Raw genomic sequence first — 20,448 nt, 5'->3', positions numbered from 1 at the left:
AAACCAAACAAATATTAAACAAAAAGAAACAACATCCACCTTCTAACACCAAACGTGTTAATCTTTGAATTCAGGTCTTTTCAATCCTATTGCTACAGGCGTATAAAATCAAGCACCTAGCCATGCAGTTTACCTTTATACACATTTGTGAAAGCATTGCTCATTCTAAAGAGACCACCGAATTCAAGCATGGTACTATGATAGGATGCAGAGCAGGTTGCAGAGTTCTGATGCACACTGTGCGTAAAAAGGGGCCGATGCTGACTCAATAACTGCTGAGCTTGAAAACTCCTCTGGCATTAACATCAGCACAAAAACTGTGCACCAGCTCTTGGTTCCAAGGCCAAGCAGCTCTTGCAGTGCTTTTGCCCATCTACTCTAGTTTGTACCTTCATTGGTGCGGTGCTAAACATGTTTGTTTAGGAAGTGAAAGGTTGCTGGCTCAATTCATGCATAAAATTCTACCTCATCAAACATGTGGAGCTACCTGCTGTGGCAACCCCGTTTGGAAAGGGATGAGCTGAAAGTAGCTTTAGTCTGTTTGGTGCAGGTTAAGAAGTCAAGCTTAGCCAGCATTCCTAGCAGATCACATGATCTTATTTCCAGACCACATCAGCTGACAACCAACTGACAACAAACTATACTGCATGGAGATGTTATTGCTGCTCTTCAAGAACAGAGATATGCTGCCAAATATATGGTACTACACATAAGAAACAACACATTCCTTGTGACTATAGTGATCCTGACTTAAATCCAAGACAGAACACCATCAATCTCTGACAATAGGGCATGTCTTTGAAGAATAATTGTTTTCAGAAATATAAGCCCAGACTTTAGGAAGATTAGAGTCTGAAGACATAATTAAAAGCCAAGTGAATGAATGATTCAGAGAGTTCAAGAATGCAAGGGGGAAGAAATCTGTCACAGCTGGGAAGGAATCTTGGAATGAGGCATCAGATGGCTTGGCTTGTTTCTGTCATTATTTGTTTTGTTTTTCTTTGTGTGTGTGTGTGTGTGTGTGTGTGGGGGGGGGGGGGGGGGGGGGGGGGTGTTAAACCGATTTTTGGTCATCCTGTGGAAGATTGGGATATTTGGACTTTTAATACGGCTCTTCTTTCTACAGAGAACTTCACCAAGATGAATTAAGCATTAACTTAAATGTACTTTCATTATGACCTTAGCCGTTACCTGCCTTCTGTCTGTGAAACTGGAACAATCACACAGTGATGACTCCTCACTGAATTACTCCAATTCATGCCAGAGTTTATTTCTAACCCACATTTAAAACAGGTCCAATGACACAAGCCACGTGACCTTTCCGGGTGTTGTGACCTTTCCGGGTGTACCATGACTGCGATGACTTCAGCCCACCCCATCCCCTACATGCTATACAAAATATACATTATATACATAATGTATATTTTGTATACATTATGTATACCAAAAAAAAACACAGTTTCTTTCTTTTAAATTTTGTTTTTACAGGAAGACAGACTGAATTAAAGTCATTTCCTGCAGAGATATACTTTCCCTACCGCCCAGCCACAAAGCCACAACTTGCCTGGGCCTAACCTTAAAACAAGTCTCTACGTAATGATTTGCATCATTTGGACTTGCTTTACACACACACACACACACACACACACACACACACACACACACACGAAGAGATCCTCAGCAGTTCAGTGTGATTAATGGACTTATACACTGCCTCTTTCTCATCATACCAAAAAATTTGCTCTGTTGCTACATTAATACACAACAACATGCCCGCTGGTTATGTTGTTTACAGCAAAGCACGTCATGAGTTCTGTGTTTTTGAAAAACATGTTGTGGACCAGTTTCCCAGTTGTGTATTTATGGCTATATTTTTCAGGTGCTTTGGATTTTAAAAGACCCACGGTTTAAGAACAGCTGCGAGGCATTACTCAGTCTTCCTTTATGTCATCTTTCCTAAGGTGTGGCTTTTTACCTGTTTTCACCTTCTTCTTCCTTAAATTTCCTCTTTAAATAAAACTATAATCCAAACATCTGTGCTTGTTGTTTCATTAATTATGAGCCATCGTTTCTCTCCCTTTCAAATCAACACATCTTAGAAAAGCCAGACACCTTTCACTGCTCATCTGCTCAATAAGGAATAAACTAAGGCTATAGTTTACAGAGCTGCAAACCCTTAACTACACAGCAGCTACTAAAATATCCCAGAATGACTTCTAAGTGGCTGCAATCAACATTTTTACATTTGCTTTCCATTGAATCTTGCCTCAGCTCTCATCATCGTTTTAGCTTCTTTCAGCTCATTGTTTTGGTTTTAAGGCTCAGAAAGTTTCTCTTTTAGTTTACCCTCAGGCTTCAGTGGTTTCACTAGCATGGCCATCACAGATGAAATGCGGAATAAGTTTCCACATGCGTTCCGATGTAACTACAGTCACTGTAGTGTTGTTGGAGCATTTCGCAACTCAAAAATATTCAGCCCTCAAAACCAGTCGGAGAACTACATCCTCCCTTCCAATGTACAACAAATAGCTGAAAGAACTTACCAGGGTCTTTATACATTTATCCAAGCCCCATCCCTTTTTTTACCCTCACTATATATAAGCTTAGTTGAACTATACAGCTCCAGCTGCACTCAGAGTGACAGTAAGGTTGTTTTCACTTCCCAGGATTTCTCAAAAATCCACAATCTAAGGCAGAATCTCACCTGATAGGCTTGGAGACACTGCATCATGTTTCACCGAAGTTAAAATATTTTGCACAGATGTGTGTTTACCTCTCTTTGCTTTGATTCGCATCTTTAGCTCCTGTTTGGCTACAGACACAATCAGTTCCAGATGCACAAATAAATAAGCAAAAGCAGAAGTGATCAAAGAAACGACAGAAAGAAGGTAATGGCTGGTAAAGATAGTGGCCTGCTGAAGACAGCGGGGTACATGTTCTTTATAAACAGCATAGACTGATAAAAGGAATTTTTTTTTAACCTATAATAGCAAACAGGGAAAAAATGTGGACCACACAAGAACATGTTTCTCCTTTTAAAATGAAACAAGCTGATTTTTTTCTTTTGTTCTTCTGGTAGGATGGGGAATTACAGGTGACTTAATTTAGCTAAAGCCTTTCCTAGAATGAGTTAGGCAGAAGTGAGAGGAATGGTTAAGGAAACATTGGACACATTTCATTATGAGTTAACAATAATGTTACTGTTGTAAAGTGAAACGATGGTTTACAAGAAAGTACAACTTTTACACACACAGCTGCCGGTAGAGCTTTACCCGACTACTAAGTCAACTATTTCTATTAAAAACAAATATTACACACTTCAGCCTCAACAGTTGTTTAACATGAATACAAGACTTACACGTCGATACAGTATATCTATTAGAAACCCATCTGACTTCACCCCTGCCTGACTTGCTCAACGAAGGCTTCATTAGGGGGGGCTTTGAACTGAGGAGTAACCCGCTGGTGACATGCTTGTCGGCCACAGACATAATTGAATAAAGATTCCAGTTGTTCTAAAAACCTCTGGATGTAGCCTCTGGGTCTTTGAGGTGGGCCCCAGAAATCTGAGGAATGAGAGGCTGTCCCAGGGCTCTAAGAGCTGAGGACATAGTTTAATCCCACACCACTGGGAGAATACTGATCAGAAGAGCTCAGACAGCAGGGGGGCTGAAGGGCGTGTGTGTGTGTGTGTGTGTGTGTGTGTGTGTGTGTGTGTGTGTGTGTGTGTGTGTGTAAAAAGCATCGGCAAGCACTGAGCCTTGAACCTGAAAGTCTCCTGTAACATACTAATGGGAAGTGTCCTGTCTTAAATGCTGTCTGTGGAAATCACCCACAGCTTCCAGTGATGACATAATGTAAAAGTCAGAGGTCTTACAAGATGGCACAGATCTGTGTTTGTTGATACCATCACAAACACAGGAGTGGTGTCAGGCAGTTTGCCTGTGAATGATGGTTTCAAGTGTATGATTACATAATCACCTTGCCATGTTACAGCAAGTACTGTCTTTAACATCTTCACTGGGGCTTTGTGATCACATCAGCTCCAGTGGGAGCTCCCATCATGGCTTTAAAAAGTGACATAAAAGCTTTTGTGATGCACAAACCGATATATATATATTTTTTTTTTTACGGGCCTCACTTCTGAGTTAGAAGTCCAACACCTCTCTGCATGAAGTGTGATCATTCACTTCTTTATTTATATTAATAACAGAACATGAAACCACACCTCATTACACTGCTGCTGGTGACTGGGAGTATTTCAGTCGGTCAGGGGGCAGATGTCAGCAGGGAGATACGGCACTAGGTGTTTAACTGCTGCCACCTATTGGCCAAGAGTTCACATTACAGCTTCTTGCAAAAAAAAAAAAAAAAAAAAAAAAAAAAAATATATATATATATATATATATATATATATTTTTTTTTTAACCTTTATTCACCTTTGTCACCAGTCATTTAGTATCACAAAATTAATGACCAATGTATGGTAAAATAGGTAAATATTATAATTTCTTGTAACAAAGAACAAACTTTTGAGCTAGAAAGAGACACTGTGATACCAGTGATTATAAACTATAAATTATTATATCTAATGATTTTATTTGTATTTATGCAATGAATGAATTCAGTTCAGGTCGGATAAATTGTATTTGTGTAGCTCAGTATCACATACTGAGGTTCAAAAGGCTTCCATATCCCTAAAACATATTAAGGCACAAAATACAGTGTTGTGAAAAAGTGTTTGCCCCCGTGTTTGCCTACTGGTGGTGGTCAGAGGGCCCGGTGGCGCCTGTGTCCGGCAGCCTCGCCTCTGTCAGTGCGCCCCAGGGCAGCTGTGGCTACAATGTAGCTTGCTATCGCCAGTGTGTGAATGTGTGTGTGAATGGGTGAATGACTGAATGTAGTGTAAAGCGCTTTGGGGTCCTATGGACTAGAAAAGCGCTATACAAATGCAGGCCATTCTTGATTTTGTATTTTTTTTTTTTGTATGTTTTTCACACTTAAACATTTCAGTTCAGAGAACAACTTTAAATAATATACAACGACAACACAAGTAAACACTAAATGCAGTTTCTAAATGAAGGCGTTTATTATTAAGGGGAAAGGTCCAAGCCAACATGGCCTTGTGTGAAAAAGTGATTGCCCCCTAAAACTAATAACTGGTTGGGCCATGCTTAGCAGCAACACCTGCAATCAAGCGTTTGTGATAACCAGCAATGAGTCTTTTACGCCGCTGTGGAGGAATTTTGGCCCACTCATCTTTGCAGAATTGTTGTAATTTAGGCATACTGGAGGGTTTTTGAGGACCTTTTTAAGGTCATGCCACAGCATCTCAATTGGAGTGATTTTGACTAAGCCACTCCAAAGGCTTCATTTTTTTAAGCCATTCAGAGGTGGACTTGCTGGTGTTTTAGATCATTGTTTTGCTGCAGAACCCAAGTGCGCTTCAGCTCAAGGTCACAAACAGATGGCCGGACATTCTCCTTCAGGATGTTTTGGTAGACAGCAGAAGTCTGTCTACTAAAACATCCCAAAGACTTGGGGATCATCAAGATGTTTCTGGCAGAAAGACAAGCCTTTATGTTCCTTTTGCTCAGCGGTGGTTTTCATCTTGGAACTATGCCATGCAGGCCATTTCTGCCCAGTCTCTTTTTATGGTCTTAACTGAGGCGAGTGAGGCCTGTGTTTTAATACTGATAAGTAAATCACACTGAGTTGCTTTGATCATCATCATGCAAAATGCAGGATTTATGTTGAAAACAGGTGTCTTTTACTCAAACTATAATAATTTCTCAAAACAAACCAAATTGTCTTGATAATTAAACATAACCAAACATCAGTGAACACAAACTAGTTCTTTTTTTAAAATTTGATAAAAATCTTTTTCAGCTGTTTGCAGATGGTTTACATACCAATTACTAATGAGTTTATTAAGTTGTATCAATTGTCATTCTTTGTTTGCTAACAGTGAAGCTATTAAAATGCAAATATTTACCATTTATTAACCATTGTTCTAATAAACAAGCTTTAACTCGTTTGACTAAAACTGTTACTCGTCCTGTTTTTATATGATTTGACTGTAGCACAGTGACAAGCTGACACTTGTCAGTGTCTCAGTGAGCCCCAAATTAATACATGTGATTCAGCAGTCAAACAAAAAAGCAAGCAAGAAAGCAAAAACTTTCCCACGTTGCTTGTCTGTGTTTATTGTGCTATGGTGTGTTGATATCTGTGCATTCCTGTATTATCCTTTTGTGTTACACATTTCGATGTTTTTTTCCTCGCTACCTAGCCTGACCTGTCTCCCCAATGTGATGTTTGTGTATTGTATGTACGGTCGGCAAGGTCTGTCATCTCGGTTGTGGGCAAAAGACCTGCAACTGACAAATAAAGGCTATCTCATCATCATCATCATCATCATCATCAAAAAAACAAACATAAGACTGGGAAACATTAACATGCAGTCACCACCAGGTGTCGTGCTCCTGCCTGAACACTGTAATAGCAGTTAGTAACTTATGGCAAAAGGGGAAGGGTACGGCCTTGCAAAAGTTCACAAATAACCCACCAACCTGAAATTTCTCAGTTTTATATTACCCTCTGTAAGCTGGTTAATGTTTTATTAAGCACATGATTTAAACCTGTTTTCTTTCTTTACTTTCCCCCCCTTTTTGTTGTTGTTCTTGTTACTGCCACAGATGTGTGTCAGAAGATTGTGTGCAATTAAAGAGTGTGAATGTCCACACATTCTAACGCTGTTTAACTGAAGCGTTTTTACAGCTCATTGTAAAACCTGAATACTACTGTTCTTGGAACTGGTGGGTGGAGGCTCATGCTGCATGACAACAGGGTTCACGATTGTTATGTCGACACATTTTTAAAGCTTGCCCAATGAAGTTAACCCATGCAAAAACAACAGCATATAGGGATTTCTAGTATCATGCCTGCATCCTCTCACTTAGTTTCTCTGATCTTTGATTTTAGAGTGCCAGGAGGTAAAGTAGACCTATCCTAAACATTTGGATACATTTATATATGGCTCTTTTTTTTGAAGTGCAGCCTGCTAATTTCTGAAACAGATAATAAATCACGTTTTGTAGGCTATTATGTCCAACTTTCAACAATAAAAGTGTGATATTATATTATAAGTAATAACAACAGAATAATTAGGTCACAAAGAGACACAAGGGCAGCTTTTACAAGAGGGGAATAGTCAACAGGGGTAATTTACACCTGACCTGACTTTTCATTATATGTTAATTTTCTACCCATCCAGCTGGCTATGCTATTTATTCTGATTACTGCTTGCCTTTCATGTAGCATCGATGTGGTGAAGTAGCTACTCCAATTTCGTTGTACTATTGTATAAAGTGTGACTGTGCAATGACAATAAAGAGTTAAAGTTAATATATACTGAGTAAAACAATACCAGTGGTTGAATATATTTCAAACTGACTACAGCATGTGTCATGACTACCTGTAAGCTCCACCTATTAAAGGCACAGGCAAACAAAAGGTACGTAAAGCGGTTTGTTTACTTTTACCCATCCCTGGTCGATCACCTCAGAAAGCCACACTCTGACAAGCGATTGGTTCGCGGTGCACTCTTTCCCCCAATCACCGAGCCTCTCTAGCTCCGCCCGCCACATCACTAGCATGGCGGCACGTAGAGCAGGAATTCCGCCTATGCGACGATGACAGCGTCGCTGAAGAGATAACAGCAGTAATGACTGTTGTACGATAGTGCAGGTCTGTTGCCCAGCAACATAAACCCCAGTTACTCTAAGGGTCAGCTAACCTGGTGCGAGCGGCTGGGCAGCAGCAGCCTCTCTGACAGACTTGACAAGACTGCGGATGAAGCCAAGTTTGTGCCCTGATGCTCTGAGCTGGACCGGTGCCTTTACTCCGCTTCAAGTCCTCGTCTGGAAGCTCATTCCTGCCGAATTGTTCTAGAAAGATGGATCTTCTCAGTGTGCTGCATTTCGACGAACTTTCTCATGGACTGGCAAACTTGTCCATGTTTCCTTTCTTTGACATGGCGCATTATATCGTCTCTGTCATGGCTCTGAGGGAGCAGCCGGGTGAGTGTTTACGGGACGTTGACGATTCTAGTTCCTGCCAAGTTTACTCTGTGAAGTGGCTTTTTTCTTTCTGTTAACTTTGTTTGGCTGAAGTTTGTAATATCAGGCCTCCAGCCATCCTGTTTAAAGTTTACCTGACTGCGTGGCACGTCGGTGGGGAATGGGGCTGTTTCGAAAAAGGAAAAGTTTTCCAGGTTCTTCACATTGAAAACAACGCACAAATAGCCCGCACGTGCTGCTTAAATGTGTTTATATAGCCTCGTTTCATAGGACTCATAAAATATTTACGATGTCATGTGCTTATTTGCATATTTCCTAGCTGAAGTGGTTCTTAATATGTCACTGGGTTCAGATCTGAGCCACTTAGTCTAATTTTTTAAAGTGCTTCTTTGCTGTTTTTACTGGTAATATTTCACATTAAACTAAATAGTATTTTGTTATGCAAAATCAGACACGCTGTAGGCATCCGCTTTGCTTCTGCAAAGTTGCAAGCGTTTTTACAGATTATAAATTATTTATCAGTATTGTAAAACATAACAGCTGTTAATTTGTGGGTTAATTGGCACGCAGCATAATCTGAACCTTAATTGGATAAGTTTGCATATAAATAGTGCTGCCACATATAGAAGTGCACTGCATCCAATTGAATTGATAAATTATGCAGTTAATAAATTAAAAAATTGCTATGGCTGAATTACTGGACCTTACTATTAACTTCTTTACATAGACTGATTGTTTTGGGCCAGACCAGGTGATGAGTTTGAACCATATCATGGTATGTTGTTCAGAAAATGCACAGATTAATGAATTCAAGCAAACTATAGCCAGAAGCATAATCAAACTCAGAACAGTCCGAGTTAGGCATGTGAAGAGCTTTGTTCAGTTTAAGTATTCAGATCTGTTAAGTTTAAGTAGTAATACTAATGGATAAATTCCACTCAAATAAACAAGGTCCTGCATTCAAAGGGACTGTCCAATCAGCTAACTTTACTGTCAGTGGCCTTTGCTGTTAGCAAGGGTGGAGCTACTTCATATTGTGTGGTCTTTTAATCTATGGACCCATATGCTGACTGAACATCAGCAACAGCCATTATCAGTCTTTCTGGCAAATATCAGCCTATTAGCACAAAGCTAATGTTCACAAATAGAGGCCTGTTTATATGCTGCATCACATCAGCTTTTCATTGATTTTCAGCTACTTGCTTTAATGAGTACACTTGTTTTTCTAGATAATGAAGATTTCTTAGTTTCTGTCAAAAATCAATGATAAAAAATATTGGTATCAACTCAGAATTTCACAGTACGTCCACCCCTTTACCTGCTGGTTACCTCTCACTTTACCATACTCATTTAGCATACTGGTGTTCTGCGGATGCTTTGCAGCGCATATTCAGAGGATTTTAAACACAGCACAAAAGATTACTGGCTTTCCTTTTCCCTCACTGGAAGAGATTGCAAAAGCGAGATATATTTCAAGAAGCCTTAAAAATGAATAGGGACTCTTTTTCACCCTGGACCCTTGCTGTTTGACCTGTTGCCCTCTGGTAGACACTACAGAGTCATCAAAACAAGGGTAAACAGATTGCAGAGTGGTTTTTAGCCTAGTGCAATCATGGCTGTAAATCAAACATTTATTGCGGTGCATCATGGTACTTTTTATTTAACCCTTGACACCTTTATATTCATAATTATTTATTACCTTCTGCACCGTGAGAACAACTCTGTTTGATGGTGTGATTGGTTTGTTTTCATACTGTGTGGTATTTTTTTTGAGGAACTTGGAAAAGTGGCAACTTACTTTTGGTGTTGGAGCCTCATGAGTCATTACTTGTTTATCTCAGGAAAGCAAAAGCAATTAAGCTCTCCCCACAGCCTCAGTATAAACCTTTTAGTTCTGTCGTCTGCAGTCTGTCATTGTAGCAGTAGTTAGAGATCATCGTCACAAAAGTTTAAAAGCCCAATGCTTTATCTGTGTCACAGCCTATTGTATGAGCTAAGACCAAGGTTGGACACGAGCCATGTTATGTCACCAAGATAGTGGCTATGGAGACAGGTGGACTTTAACTGCACAGAGAGTTGACTCAAGCACGTGGACAGTCCATTGTAGTCCCCCTGCTGTAGGTCTACGGGCTATTTTTGAACTTGCCTTGCAAAGCATCTGAGCTACTGTGACCTTTTTAACCCTGTGTCCTCTACTCCGGTCTGTTTGTCTCTGGCTGGACGAAAGAATCACAGGGAGCGACAGTGTTGACAACACCGTTTGCAAAATTCTCATGTCGGTCGTTGCTTGTTCGCTCACTTCATGTTAGTTTGGTGACAATCAGTGACTTGCTTAACAAACAAACAAAAGGTCACTGAGAGAATGGCCGAGAGCAGATTTAAATCTCTGGGTCATTTAAAAAGAAACAGTAAACTCTGTCAAGGCACAAAACACACAGGAAGCCCCCCAAAAAGGAAAGGAATGCCATAAACCATTCAACCCTCCTTCGCTAGTCTCTTTCCTCTTTTCTCTTTCCTCTATGTCAAATCCATCTTCGTGCTGTGCAGTGGTGGGGCGGCTCCAGATGTTCTCAACCATTAGCAAGAAGAAAAACAAGTTTCAGTTCAGCTTAATTGCACGTTAGACACACATATTGTACAAACGAGTATTTTGAAGGCGCTTGTCTGTTCTACCCCCTGTGTTTATGCCATTACGGAGTTATTTTAAGCTCCTTTATAAACACTGCTGAGAGTGGAGTGTGAGGAAAACGGAAGGACGGGGACAAGGAAGGAGAGCAGTGGTTATATGTCAATCAGTGGGCCTCTCTTTAAGCCAGAGACAAGCAGAGGTGGTTTTTTTTTTTTGGTATTTAAAGCTAGCTATAATTATGCTGTCCACAGAGGGAGGAAGAAGAAGACTTGTAGATTTGCATATTAAGAGGAATGAAAAAAACAGTTTCCGTGTTAGATAATGCTGTGTTTGGTCTGTATATTTGTTAGATGTTATCCTGGTTAAAACGGAAAGACTTTTGTTAGACTGCTGCTGCGGAACAGGTGAACTGCAAGAGAGAAAAGAAGGAAGGAAGACATCTGCATTTCTCAAATTTGACTTGTAAATCCACTTCCTTCCAATGCAAAACCAGAGGAAGGCATTTTGCATGTCAGAGCACTCTAAGCAGTGCATTTATATTTCAGCGGAAATGGTATTTTTTTTCTGTTGTTTGCTTCTTCATCGACCTTTAGATGTCATCATGTTTTATGAATTGATCTTTCATCTTTAATCTCTCTGCGACCCATCGGGAACACACACTGACTACAGCAGTTTGCTTTGCTGTGGAGCTAAAGGTGATGACAGTGCAACAGTGTTTACTGTGTAAGCAGTGTGGTGCATTGGTAAACTCTGCACTGTAACAACCACAACAACAAAAAGCAGTGTCGAGGGTTTAGGCTGGGGGCTATCACAGAGAACAGGATGTAAATAACTGTCACGATGTCAGACTTTTTTTTTTTTTTAAATTGCTGTTCCCCACTGAGATTTTTATTTACCCTCCCCAGCATCGTTTTAACCACATGAGGTGTGTTACATAAGATTTCTTGAGCGCAATCATGGAAAAAAGAAATCATAGTATTACACAATGATGGCTGAAATCTGCTGACACTGAGCTGCAGCCACTTTATAGTGTATTCCTCACTCCATTTGTTTATTTGTCTGTGGCATGCTGGAACCCACACTTAGTTGTGAGGAAAAGTGAAGTTAACATACCTTTTTCCATCTGTTTTCTAATGCATGTGACTTTAACATGTTTAAGCATAAGATTACAACTGTGGTCAAAAATTTACATCCACTCATTGTGGGCACGAATGTCATTGTAATTTAGATTTATCTATTCCGAAACCAGCTCTGATTTGTGTTTAGAATCGTTGTTCTGTTGGAACACCCAATTGTGTCAAAGTTACAAGTTAAAGAATGTGAAGGTTATCCTTCTGTTCCATTATTCCAACCACTTTATGAAATGTACCAGTACCACTTGACTACCAGTACCACAGCCCAGAGTATGATGCTACTACAACCATGCTTGACAGCAGGTATGTTGTTCTTTTCACTCACAATTATTTCTCCAATCATACATCTTGTCATTGTGGCCAAAAAGCTCAATCTTTCTCCAGAACACATTTGGCTCATCAATGTGGGAAGCTGCAAATTTCAGTCAAGCTGAAAGGTTTCAGTTTTGTTGCCACGGTTTCTTTCTTGGTCAGCATCCTCTCAGTTTATGGTGATGTAAAACTCACTTTGCAGTGATGCTGGTATTCCAGCAGTTTCCAGTTCATGGCAGGCTTCAGCCTCTGTGTTCATGTATTGTTCCCGAGCATCCTAACTAATTTCCTCCCATCTGAGGCTGACAGTTTGCGTCTTCTTTCAGACCTTGGCAAACTGGTGACGCATCTGAGCGACCGGATGACCATCCTGCAATCTGTAGTTTTTTTAGAAATGGTCCATAAAGATTCTTGAATGGCCTTCTATACTAAAAAGCTGGGGCTGTGCCAAGGAAAACAACCATTTTAAATGAAGTCATTCATTAAAGTCATACATCTGTGTACCTGCTTGTTTTTTGTGACCACAAAACTAGTCAGAGGAGACAGTCCACCAACTATGCATCAGCCCAGGTAGTAGACCTCAAATAAGTATAATAGGATTGATCACTCGGCCGTCTGGTCTCCAGCTGTCTGTGTTTGCAACGGAGTATAATTTCAGTTTTATACAAAGACATATCAGTGAATAAGCTCCTTTAGTACTGGCTGCTTACCTGTTGTATCTTTATGCCAGGTGCGTTTCTATTCGTATATGTGATATCTCAGTGCAGGAGGAAGTCCAGGTGAAATTTAAAACTTACTGTATTCAGTGTTGAGTTTTACCCGTGACTCATGCAAGCAATTAGTGAGATGCTATCCTGCATTTACTAACAGGTTCATGTGTCTGCTACCAGACACATCAGCTTTCACATTTTCCTCCACTGCAAATTGTCTCATGTAGAAACTTTGAACTCATTTTAAAGTTTTTTTTTTTCTTTCTAAGGAACTGCCACTCTATAGAAAGTTAAACAGTGAACAACTCAGACGTGAGGCCGAGGGAGGCTACATAGGAAGCAGCTTTAAATCCTCCTGGTTTACCAATCTCACTCCAAGAGTCTTTAATCTTTCTGTAATCCCCAGATTACCATTTTGGTCCTGTGTTTGGCCACACTGACTAAGGGCAGGTAACACAAGGACTGACTAAGAGCTACCTGTCTTAATTTCAAAACATATGTATATTCCTTGGCAGCATTAATTTTGGTTGAGGCAGACAAGGCATTGCAGGATTGTATTAGAGTATGTCAGAAAAAGTACTGCATGAAATGTGTGTATCTCATTGATATTGTAGCATAAAAACATATTAGCAGTTCAGGCCACCCATGATGAAGTCCACCTTTTAAAAGAGAGATCTAATGACATCAGTGCCTACACTGATTGCTACACTACTTAAGTTTAGCTCTCCACGCCACAACAGTGGATTTAAAAAAACAAGACAAACAAACAGTCAAGGTATGATTGAAGTGTACACTTGCAGCTTTAATTCAAGGGGTTTTAACAAACGTAGTGTATTAACACTTTAGGAATTACAGCCTTTTTATACAGCCTCCTATTTTCAGAAACTCAAAAGTAAATTGACAGTTGACTGACAAGTAGTTTCATGGCCAGGTGAGGCCTGTTCACTTTATTATTTCATGTCAAATTAAGGTAATGAATGAAATGGAATGGATTCCAAGTATTCAACTTGCATTTGGTATTGCTTCACTGAAACTCTCAATAATAGGTCCCAAGAAATGGTGACACAAGTAAAGGAGCCCATTATTAGACTGAAAGACCAAAATAAACCTATTAGAGAGATAACATTAGGAGTGGCCAAATCAGTAATCTGTGACTCCTTCTTTCCTCCTAAGAAAATTCCCCACATAGCATCTATACAAGTCCATAGTAGTATCGAGGAAGCAGGCGTATCATTGTTGTTTAAGTCGACTGTTTTCTAGACTTAGCTAGAAAACATCTGAAAGAGGCTGTACATGTCTCAAAGAATTGTTTTGACAGATGAAACCAAGATGAACTTGTACCAGAATGATAGGAGGAGGAAAAAGAATGAGAAGGGGAGAAACAGCCCTTGATCTGAAGCATACACGTCATCTGTCAAAGTTATGGCATGTATTTCAACCAGTGGTTGATGATGTGACTGCTGATAGAAATAGCAGGATAAATTCTGAAGTCCACAGGGCTATACTCGCCGCTCACATTTAACCAAATGCTGCAAATATCAGCTCTTCACTTCATTTAATGGATAATGAGGCAAAGCATACCACAAGAGAAGCCCAAGAATTTTTCAAGGTAAAGAATTGTGATTCTTCAAGGCTAAGCCAGTCACCTGACCTCAGCCTAATAGAGCAGCTTTTCAATGATTAAATACAAAACTGAATGGAGACAGAACCACAAACAAGCAGCAACTACAGGCCGCTGCAGTAAAGGCCGGGCACATCTAAAGGCCACTACCGCTCGAATTAAAGCTGAAATCCTGCACTTGAATCATATTGATTGTTTGATTTTAAAATCCGCTGGTATAACAACATCTACACCTGAAGGTCTTAACAGAAAGCAGCTTCCTTGCTAATTCATGCTTAACAGTCCATTTTGTCTTTTGAGTCTTGGCCGATCCTGTCATGTAGATGTTGTGTAAATGGTTTCAGTCACTCATACTGCAGCTGTGATTGACAAATAGACTGAACAAAGAAAAGGAGCTATCTGTGAACCTCAAACAATGTCTATGAAAGAGTATCAAACTCCATTATGTTCCAGTTATCTGTTATCTTCAAATTGAACTGGTTTATGTATCAAGTTAAGCCCAGTGTAAACGACATCTTACTCATTCACAGTGCTAGTCTCTTTATTCTAAGAACCTGCCCAATAATAGTGATCATTTATGTTTATTGTTCTTTATTATCCATTTTTGCTGTTGTGCAGGAGCTCTCGAGGTGTCCAGAGTCAGCCCCTTAGCCTGCTGGTTCAGCTCCATGCTCTTCTGTTTTGGGGGAGCGGTGCTGTCGGGGATCATGCTGGCAGAGCCACCAGTCGCTCCTTTGTCCAACAGCACCGGTGTTCTCCTTGCTTCAGTCATATGGTAAATATCTGATGGTTGAAATAGCTAAAGCTGAAAAATAAGGTGTGTAGATTGTAGTAAAGAAAGAGGCAGAGGGGTTTGAATTAGTGAATAATAGATAAATAAAGTCATTATCCAAGTTTTCCAAATGTGGAAGAAATAGAGACGTTTTCAAAGAGTGTATGTATCTAAATAAGTCTTTGGCCCCCTCTGCTGGTGGCTTGTATTATTACACCTGTCTCACAAACAATTTACAACACCCCCTGCTGGTGAATGTAGGTACTTGACAAAGACCTGAGGGTAATGCTGTCAAAATCACCTTGAGCCTTGTTTAGTGGCCATGTCATTGAAATGTGCATGTGTCCACGTGTTAAATGAGCCTTGTGTGTCTCTATTAGGTACTTGGTGTTTTACTGCCCCATGGACCTGGTGTATGCATGTGCATCGCCGCTGCCCCTCAGACTGGTGCTGTCAGGGATGAAGGAAGTGACGAGGACGTGGAAGGTCCTTGGAGGGGTGACTCAGGCTCACAGCAAATACAAGGACGGCCTTCTTGTTATGATTGCCATCGGATGGGCTAGAGGTCAGTAGGTATGAGTGTGACGGGGCTTCTTTTTTTTTTTTTTTTGCATGTTAGGGCTTTCAAGTAACCATAAAATATTTGAATATTTAACACACACATTTTACATATTAATGCGTAGCAACCATATATCTCTTTACTCTCCCTACCAGGTGCTGGAGGTGGTCTGATAAGTAATTTTGAGCAGCTTGTTCGAGGAGTGTGGAAACCAGAGACAAATGAGCTCCTCAAAATGTCTTAGTAAGCCTCACACAGACTCTCGAATATCGATTTTATGATATTTTTGTGGTCATAAAATGTAATTTTTAATGCACATTAAGTATATTGTCCTATCTTGACTGTAATTTGTTATATTAATGCTATACTATATACCAGGCAAGCAATTTTTTTTTTTCCATGGTCCCTTGTAGCTTTTCAACAAGTCATACAGAAATTAAAGTGGCATCAATCCCTCTCACTTTACCCGCAGTAATAACATAAACATGAGCATAAACATGAGGGTAATTTCCAGACTTTCCACACTATTCAACCATGCTGAAGATGCAGTTTATGCAACTGGAAGCCTGACACATCTAAAGTTAACAACATGCCCTGGTTTATTTGTGCATACAAGATGTGATTTATTTCAGTTGTATGTATATACTTATCTTCTATTTTTCAGTTTTTGTTAGGATTTATCTTTTTTCTTTGCTTTTCTCTTTAGTCCCACAAAGATTACCCTGATCGGGGCGGTGTTGTTCGCTCTGCAGCAGACACACTACCTGCCTCTCCAGAAGCACCACCTGATGTTCATTTACACCGTCTTTATTGTTGTCAACAAGGTCAGTCTGGTGCCAAACCTGGACTCCAAACCTGAACCTATGAGTAGGCTATAACTCAAGATTGTAGTAATTTGGAAAATTCCAAAGAAAGGAGGTCTATTTTTGATCGGTTTAGCTTGACTACTTGCAGCAAAAGAAATGAATAAATGCCACTCTTGTTATTAAGTTAAAACTTGGGTATAGCAAAGGTTTTAGTGCCACAGTTTCCTCCCAAATCGGTGCTATCGTGTCTTCTAAATGACCTTTCTCGCTCTGCTTTTTTTGAAGTTTTCGCCGTGGTGACTCACATTAGTACGGTATTACCCGTAGGGCTGGGGCTTTTGCATCATTTTCATCAGCTTGCATCATACACTTTTCTCTACTCTGGGAAACTTGTGCTCTTGACTGAGACACAGATAAATCTAAGACGTCTTCTTTCAACTCTCATTCTGTTAGCTCCCTCTGACTCTGATCTGTCAAATTAACAGCAAACAGTTTCATCACGTTTAAGAGCTGTGTCCAGGCCTGCTGTTTGTTATTTTGGGTTCTCGGTGTTGCGGATGTTCGCTTTTATTCCCAAATGAAAAGTAAATGCTCATAAATTTACTTTGTGTGAGATGGACTACAGTTGTTCAGCTTTCTATGAAAGGTGACAATTTGTTGTCTATAATAAGCTGAAATCTTTTCTTTCTTCTTATTTGCTTTTTGATTTGACCTCATTGGTGCAACGCTGCAGTCACGAGCAGTGGTCAGAGACCACACCAGCATTGTTGTGACTGTGTGATGAACTTGCTAGCTTGTTATCTTTTGAAATGGTTACTTTGAAGATGGGGATCAGTTCTGCTGCGACCGCTTGCACTCAGTTGCCATCTTCAAAGTGGCTTTGGTGCGGTAATACCTAACTTGACCTCATAATTTTGAAACAGAAGTTAAAACACCTTCATAAATATGTGCTCTGCAACATTGGTTTTATATATGAATATAACCAGCATGCAATGACAGATCATAGACAGGTTATGCTCATCGGGGCTGCTGAGCGTAACTGGACCAACTCAGCTTCTAAATTAGACGGCAGCTGTTTGCAAACCTTGTCTCAGAGTGATTGCAGTCACTATCAGTCAGACTACAGTTGGAGGACATGTGCAATCAGCTTGCAAATTGATCACTCACATGTGCGCCTTTCCCACTAACACCCACTCAGCTTGGCTCAACGTGGTTTTCATTTACAATTAAGTGCCACCTCAATGTGGGTGGGGTTGTTAGAACAAGGCAGCCCAAATTTCCTGTAACGTTATTTGTATGATGCAAACACGACACAACAATGAAGGGCATTGAGGCGATGGTATACCTACCGCTAAACCGATGTTACAGGTACGCAGTAGGTCATTGGACCACGATGTTGGTTTGTGTGTGGGCATTTCCTTCGTTGTCAGGTCACTTGGACACCAGGCTGAGTAGGTATTTAAAAAAAAAAAAAAAGAAGTATCTGGTACCAGGCACTACTACCTAATGGGAAACCCCAAGACTGAGTTAAGCCAAGTAGGTACAAGTGAAAAAGAGGCTAAGGTCACCGCTACTACTTGCAGTCAGTCTCTGACAGCAAAGGAAATCAATATTTATACATATGTTTAAAAATGTGTATACATGTGGGCTTTTGATCTCTATATTTGCCAACTAGTAACGCCCTGTTACTAGTTGGTGTGCCTATTGGGTGGTGCAGAAATTAACACTGTTTCTTGATATGAGACCAAGGCGGAGACACATGACAGTAATGGGGGAGCATTTGTAAATAGGAGGTTTGTGTAATGATGCCGATTGGCATATCTGTCCCACACTAGATATGTCAATCCATCCATTATGGCAAGCTCTGAAAATACAGGAGCAACCGAGAGTACCAAGCTAGCCGGGGAGCATAGAGAAGTTCCTGCTGTGGCTGAGGGAACTATAAGAGCAAGGTTTCAAGTAAAGCGATAGAAGTAGCCATGTGATCCATTCATTATTTTAAAAAATGGTCATTATAGCTGATTTCAGGACATCTGCTCTGTTGAAGGACAATTTATTCTCTCCCAAATGTCATTAAATGTCTCATCCTTTTCTAAATTTTTCACACATGTATTGACGCATGTATGTTTTGCTCTGTAGTCAAGGATGATGCTGACGGGCTCCTCCACCTCACCCTTTGCCACCATCGAGTCAGCCCTCTATAAGACCCTCTTCGCTGGCTACTCGCCTTATGCCGCCCTCACCAGTGAGGTGAAGAGCGCTTGCATCGATAATAGCAGCATGAACAAGACAACCACCGCCACCAAAGAGTCCGGTGAGAATGGATCGTCGGGGCAGCAAACCCCAACTTCTCCAGCCACGGGACAGAGCAGCTCGCTCGAAGCCAAAGAGGAGTCACCGAACGCCGCGGCAACAAACCGCAAGAAGACCAACTAGTCAGCCTTCGCCCTGTAGCGCCTTTTCACCTCTAAGCAGGGCTGGAGTCATTTATGATTCACACATTTCAAGTCAGGAGTTCACTTTAACTTTATTTTTCCATTTTGTCTTTTTTGCAGGGACACGCTTATTGTTCTTCAGGCTAAAAGGCCATGTTTCTTTTTCTCTAAACGATTTCTTTTGCATTTCTTAGAAAGTGATTTCAAGCTGGCTGCTGAAAAGGAATTTCAATAAAAGCCAACTCCAGCAAAAGCCCTGCACCTTATATTCTGGGATAATCACCACATCCTTAAAGTACTGTAATGCTTTTCCTGCTGTTGGATATGAACATCAAACTATCTCTGGGCTGTAGCTTAATTTTTGAAATATATATTTATAATGGGAACAATCAATTTCAGGGGTTTTGGGGACCAGTGCTGTGCACCTGCTGATCTACGAATGTACTTCATTCCTCTCTGTATATATTCTGCTTCGTGTAAATGCTAAATTTCTTACTCTGAAGTGGTTACATTTTTTTTAAGGAAAAAAGAAAAGAAATTCTATTCTATGAGATCCAGAGATTTTATTTTATTTATACATAATGATTTCACTCTTGAATGTGTAACATTTTGAAATGGAGGACCGTTTTATTCAGTCACTCTGGCGAATGCTTTGAATGGTGATTGAAAGCATGAGAATAAACAGGTTTGAATGCATGTGATTTCCTGCCTATGGTGTTATTGTACTGCTCAGTGAACACGAGTGCACTTGGGTTTAAATTGCCAAACATATCAGTAGTTACATTTTAAAATGTGTCTATCCTTGAAAGAATCTTCTCCTTATTAATGCAGCTCTCTTAGCTACATTTGTTCAGCTTCATGTGTCAAAGGAAAAAAAATGAATGACTACTTTTAGCTTCTTGTAAGTTGATACAAAGCAGCGCAACGTCTAGAAGTAACCTCCACTATAGGCTGAAACATTGCATCAGTTTATCATCAGCACCTGATTGATACCTCAGCCTCTTTAAAAAGCTGCTGGAGAGAGATCCCCCCCCACCCCCCCGAAATCCCCGCCTCCCAAAGTTCTCATCTATGTAACCTCAGACAGCAAAGAACCCCCCTGTGAATACAAATTAAAAACAGAGGGTGGGTGTCAAAGAGAAAAGAGAAGCTGTTCAAAGGCGATCAAAAGCGATACTGGTTGAGATGATGTACCTGCCTTTAAAAAAACGCCTCAAGTCCACTGATGTCAGACGTGTGCGTGTCAATTACGGGCTCGTAGCTTGAGGTGTTTGTTGCAAAAAACCTGCTTTGTGTTGCTTTCTGACTCTAATGGTGAACTGCGTGACCTGGAAAACGGAAAGACATGTTAATAAGCCTCTGTTATTCCCTGTGATGGCTGTTATGGTAA

At 40.4% G+C, this 20,448-nt stretch overlaps 1 protein-coding gene across 1 annotated transcript; it reads left to right on the top strand.

The window, feature by feature from the left end:
- Positions 1 to 7,584: 7,584 nt before the first annotated feature.
- tmem38b (transmembrane protein 38B) lies at positions 7,585 to 19,759 on the top strand. The gene is made up of 6 exons (XM_082540978.1): positions 7,585 to 8,081; positions 15,105 to 15,261; positions 15,639 to 15,823; positions 15,973 to 16,060; positions 16,524 to 16,641; positions 18,763 to 19,759. The coding sequence occupies exons 1-6, from the start codon at positions 7,958 to 7,960 to the stop codon at positions 19,057 to 19,059; spliced, it is 969 nt and encodes a 322-aa protein (XP_082397104.1). The 5' UTR covers positions 7,585 to 7,957; the 3' UTR covers positions 19,060 to 19,759.
- The last annotated feature ends 689 nt before the right edge of the window (positions 19,760 to 20,448 follow it).

The sequence above is a fragment of the Aulonocara stuartgranti genome (assembly GCF_965226115.1).
Source record: "Aulonocara stuartgranti genome assembly, chromosome: 7".
NCBI lineage: Eukaryota > Metazoa > Chordata > Actinopteri > Cichliformes > Cichlidae > Aulonocara > Aulonocara stuartgranti.
Note: the sequence above shows the minus strand (reverse complement) of the source record. Positions and strands in the feature narration are given on the sequence as shown.

What these genes read in the sequence shown, in the direction of transcription:
- tmem38b (XM_082540978.1), top strand. Translation starts at nt 7,958, where the DNA reads ATGGATCTTCTCAGTGTGCTGCATTTCGACGAACTTTCTCATGGACTG. An exon ending in GGCTCTGAGGGAGCAGCCGG is followed by an intron (nt 8,082 to 15,104) that starts GTGAGTGTTTAC and finishes GCTGTTGTGCAG; the next exon opens with GAGCTCTCGAGGTGTCCAGA. An exon ending in GAGCTCCTCAAAATGTCTTA is followed by an intron (nt 16,061 to 16,523) that starts GTAAGCCTCACA and finishes TTTTCTCTTTAG; the next exon opens with TCCCACAAAGATTACCCTGA.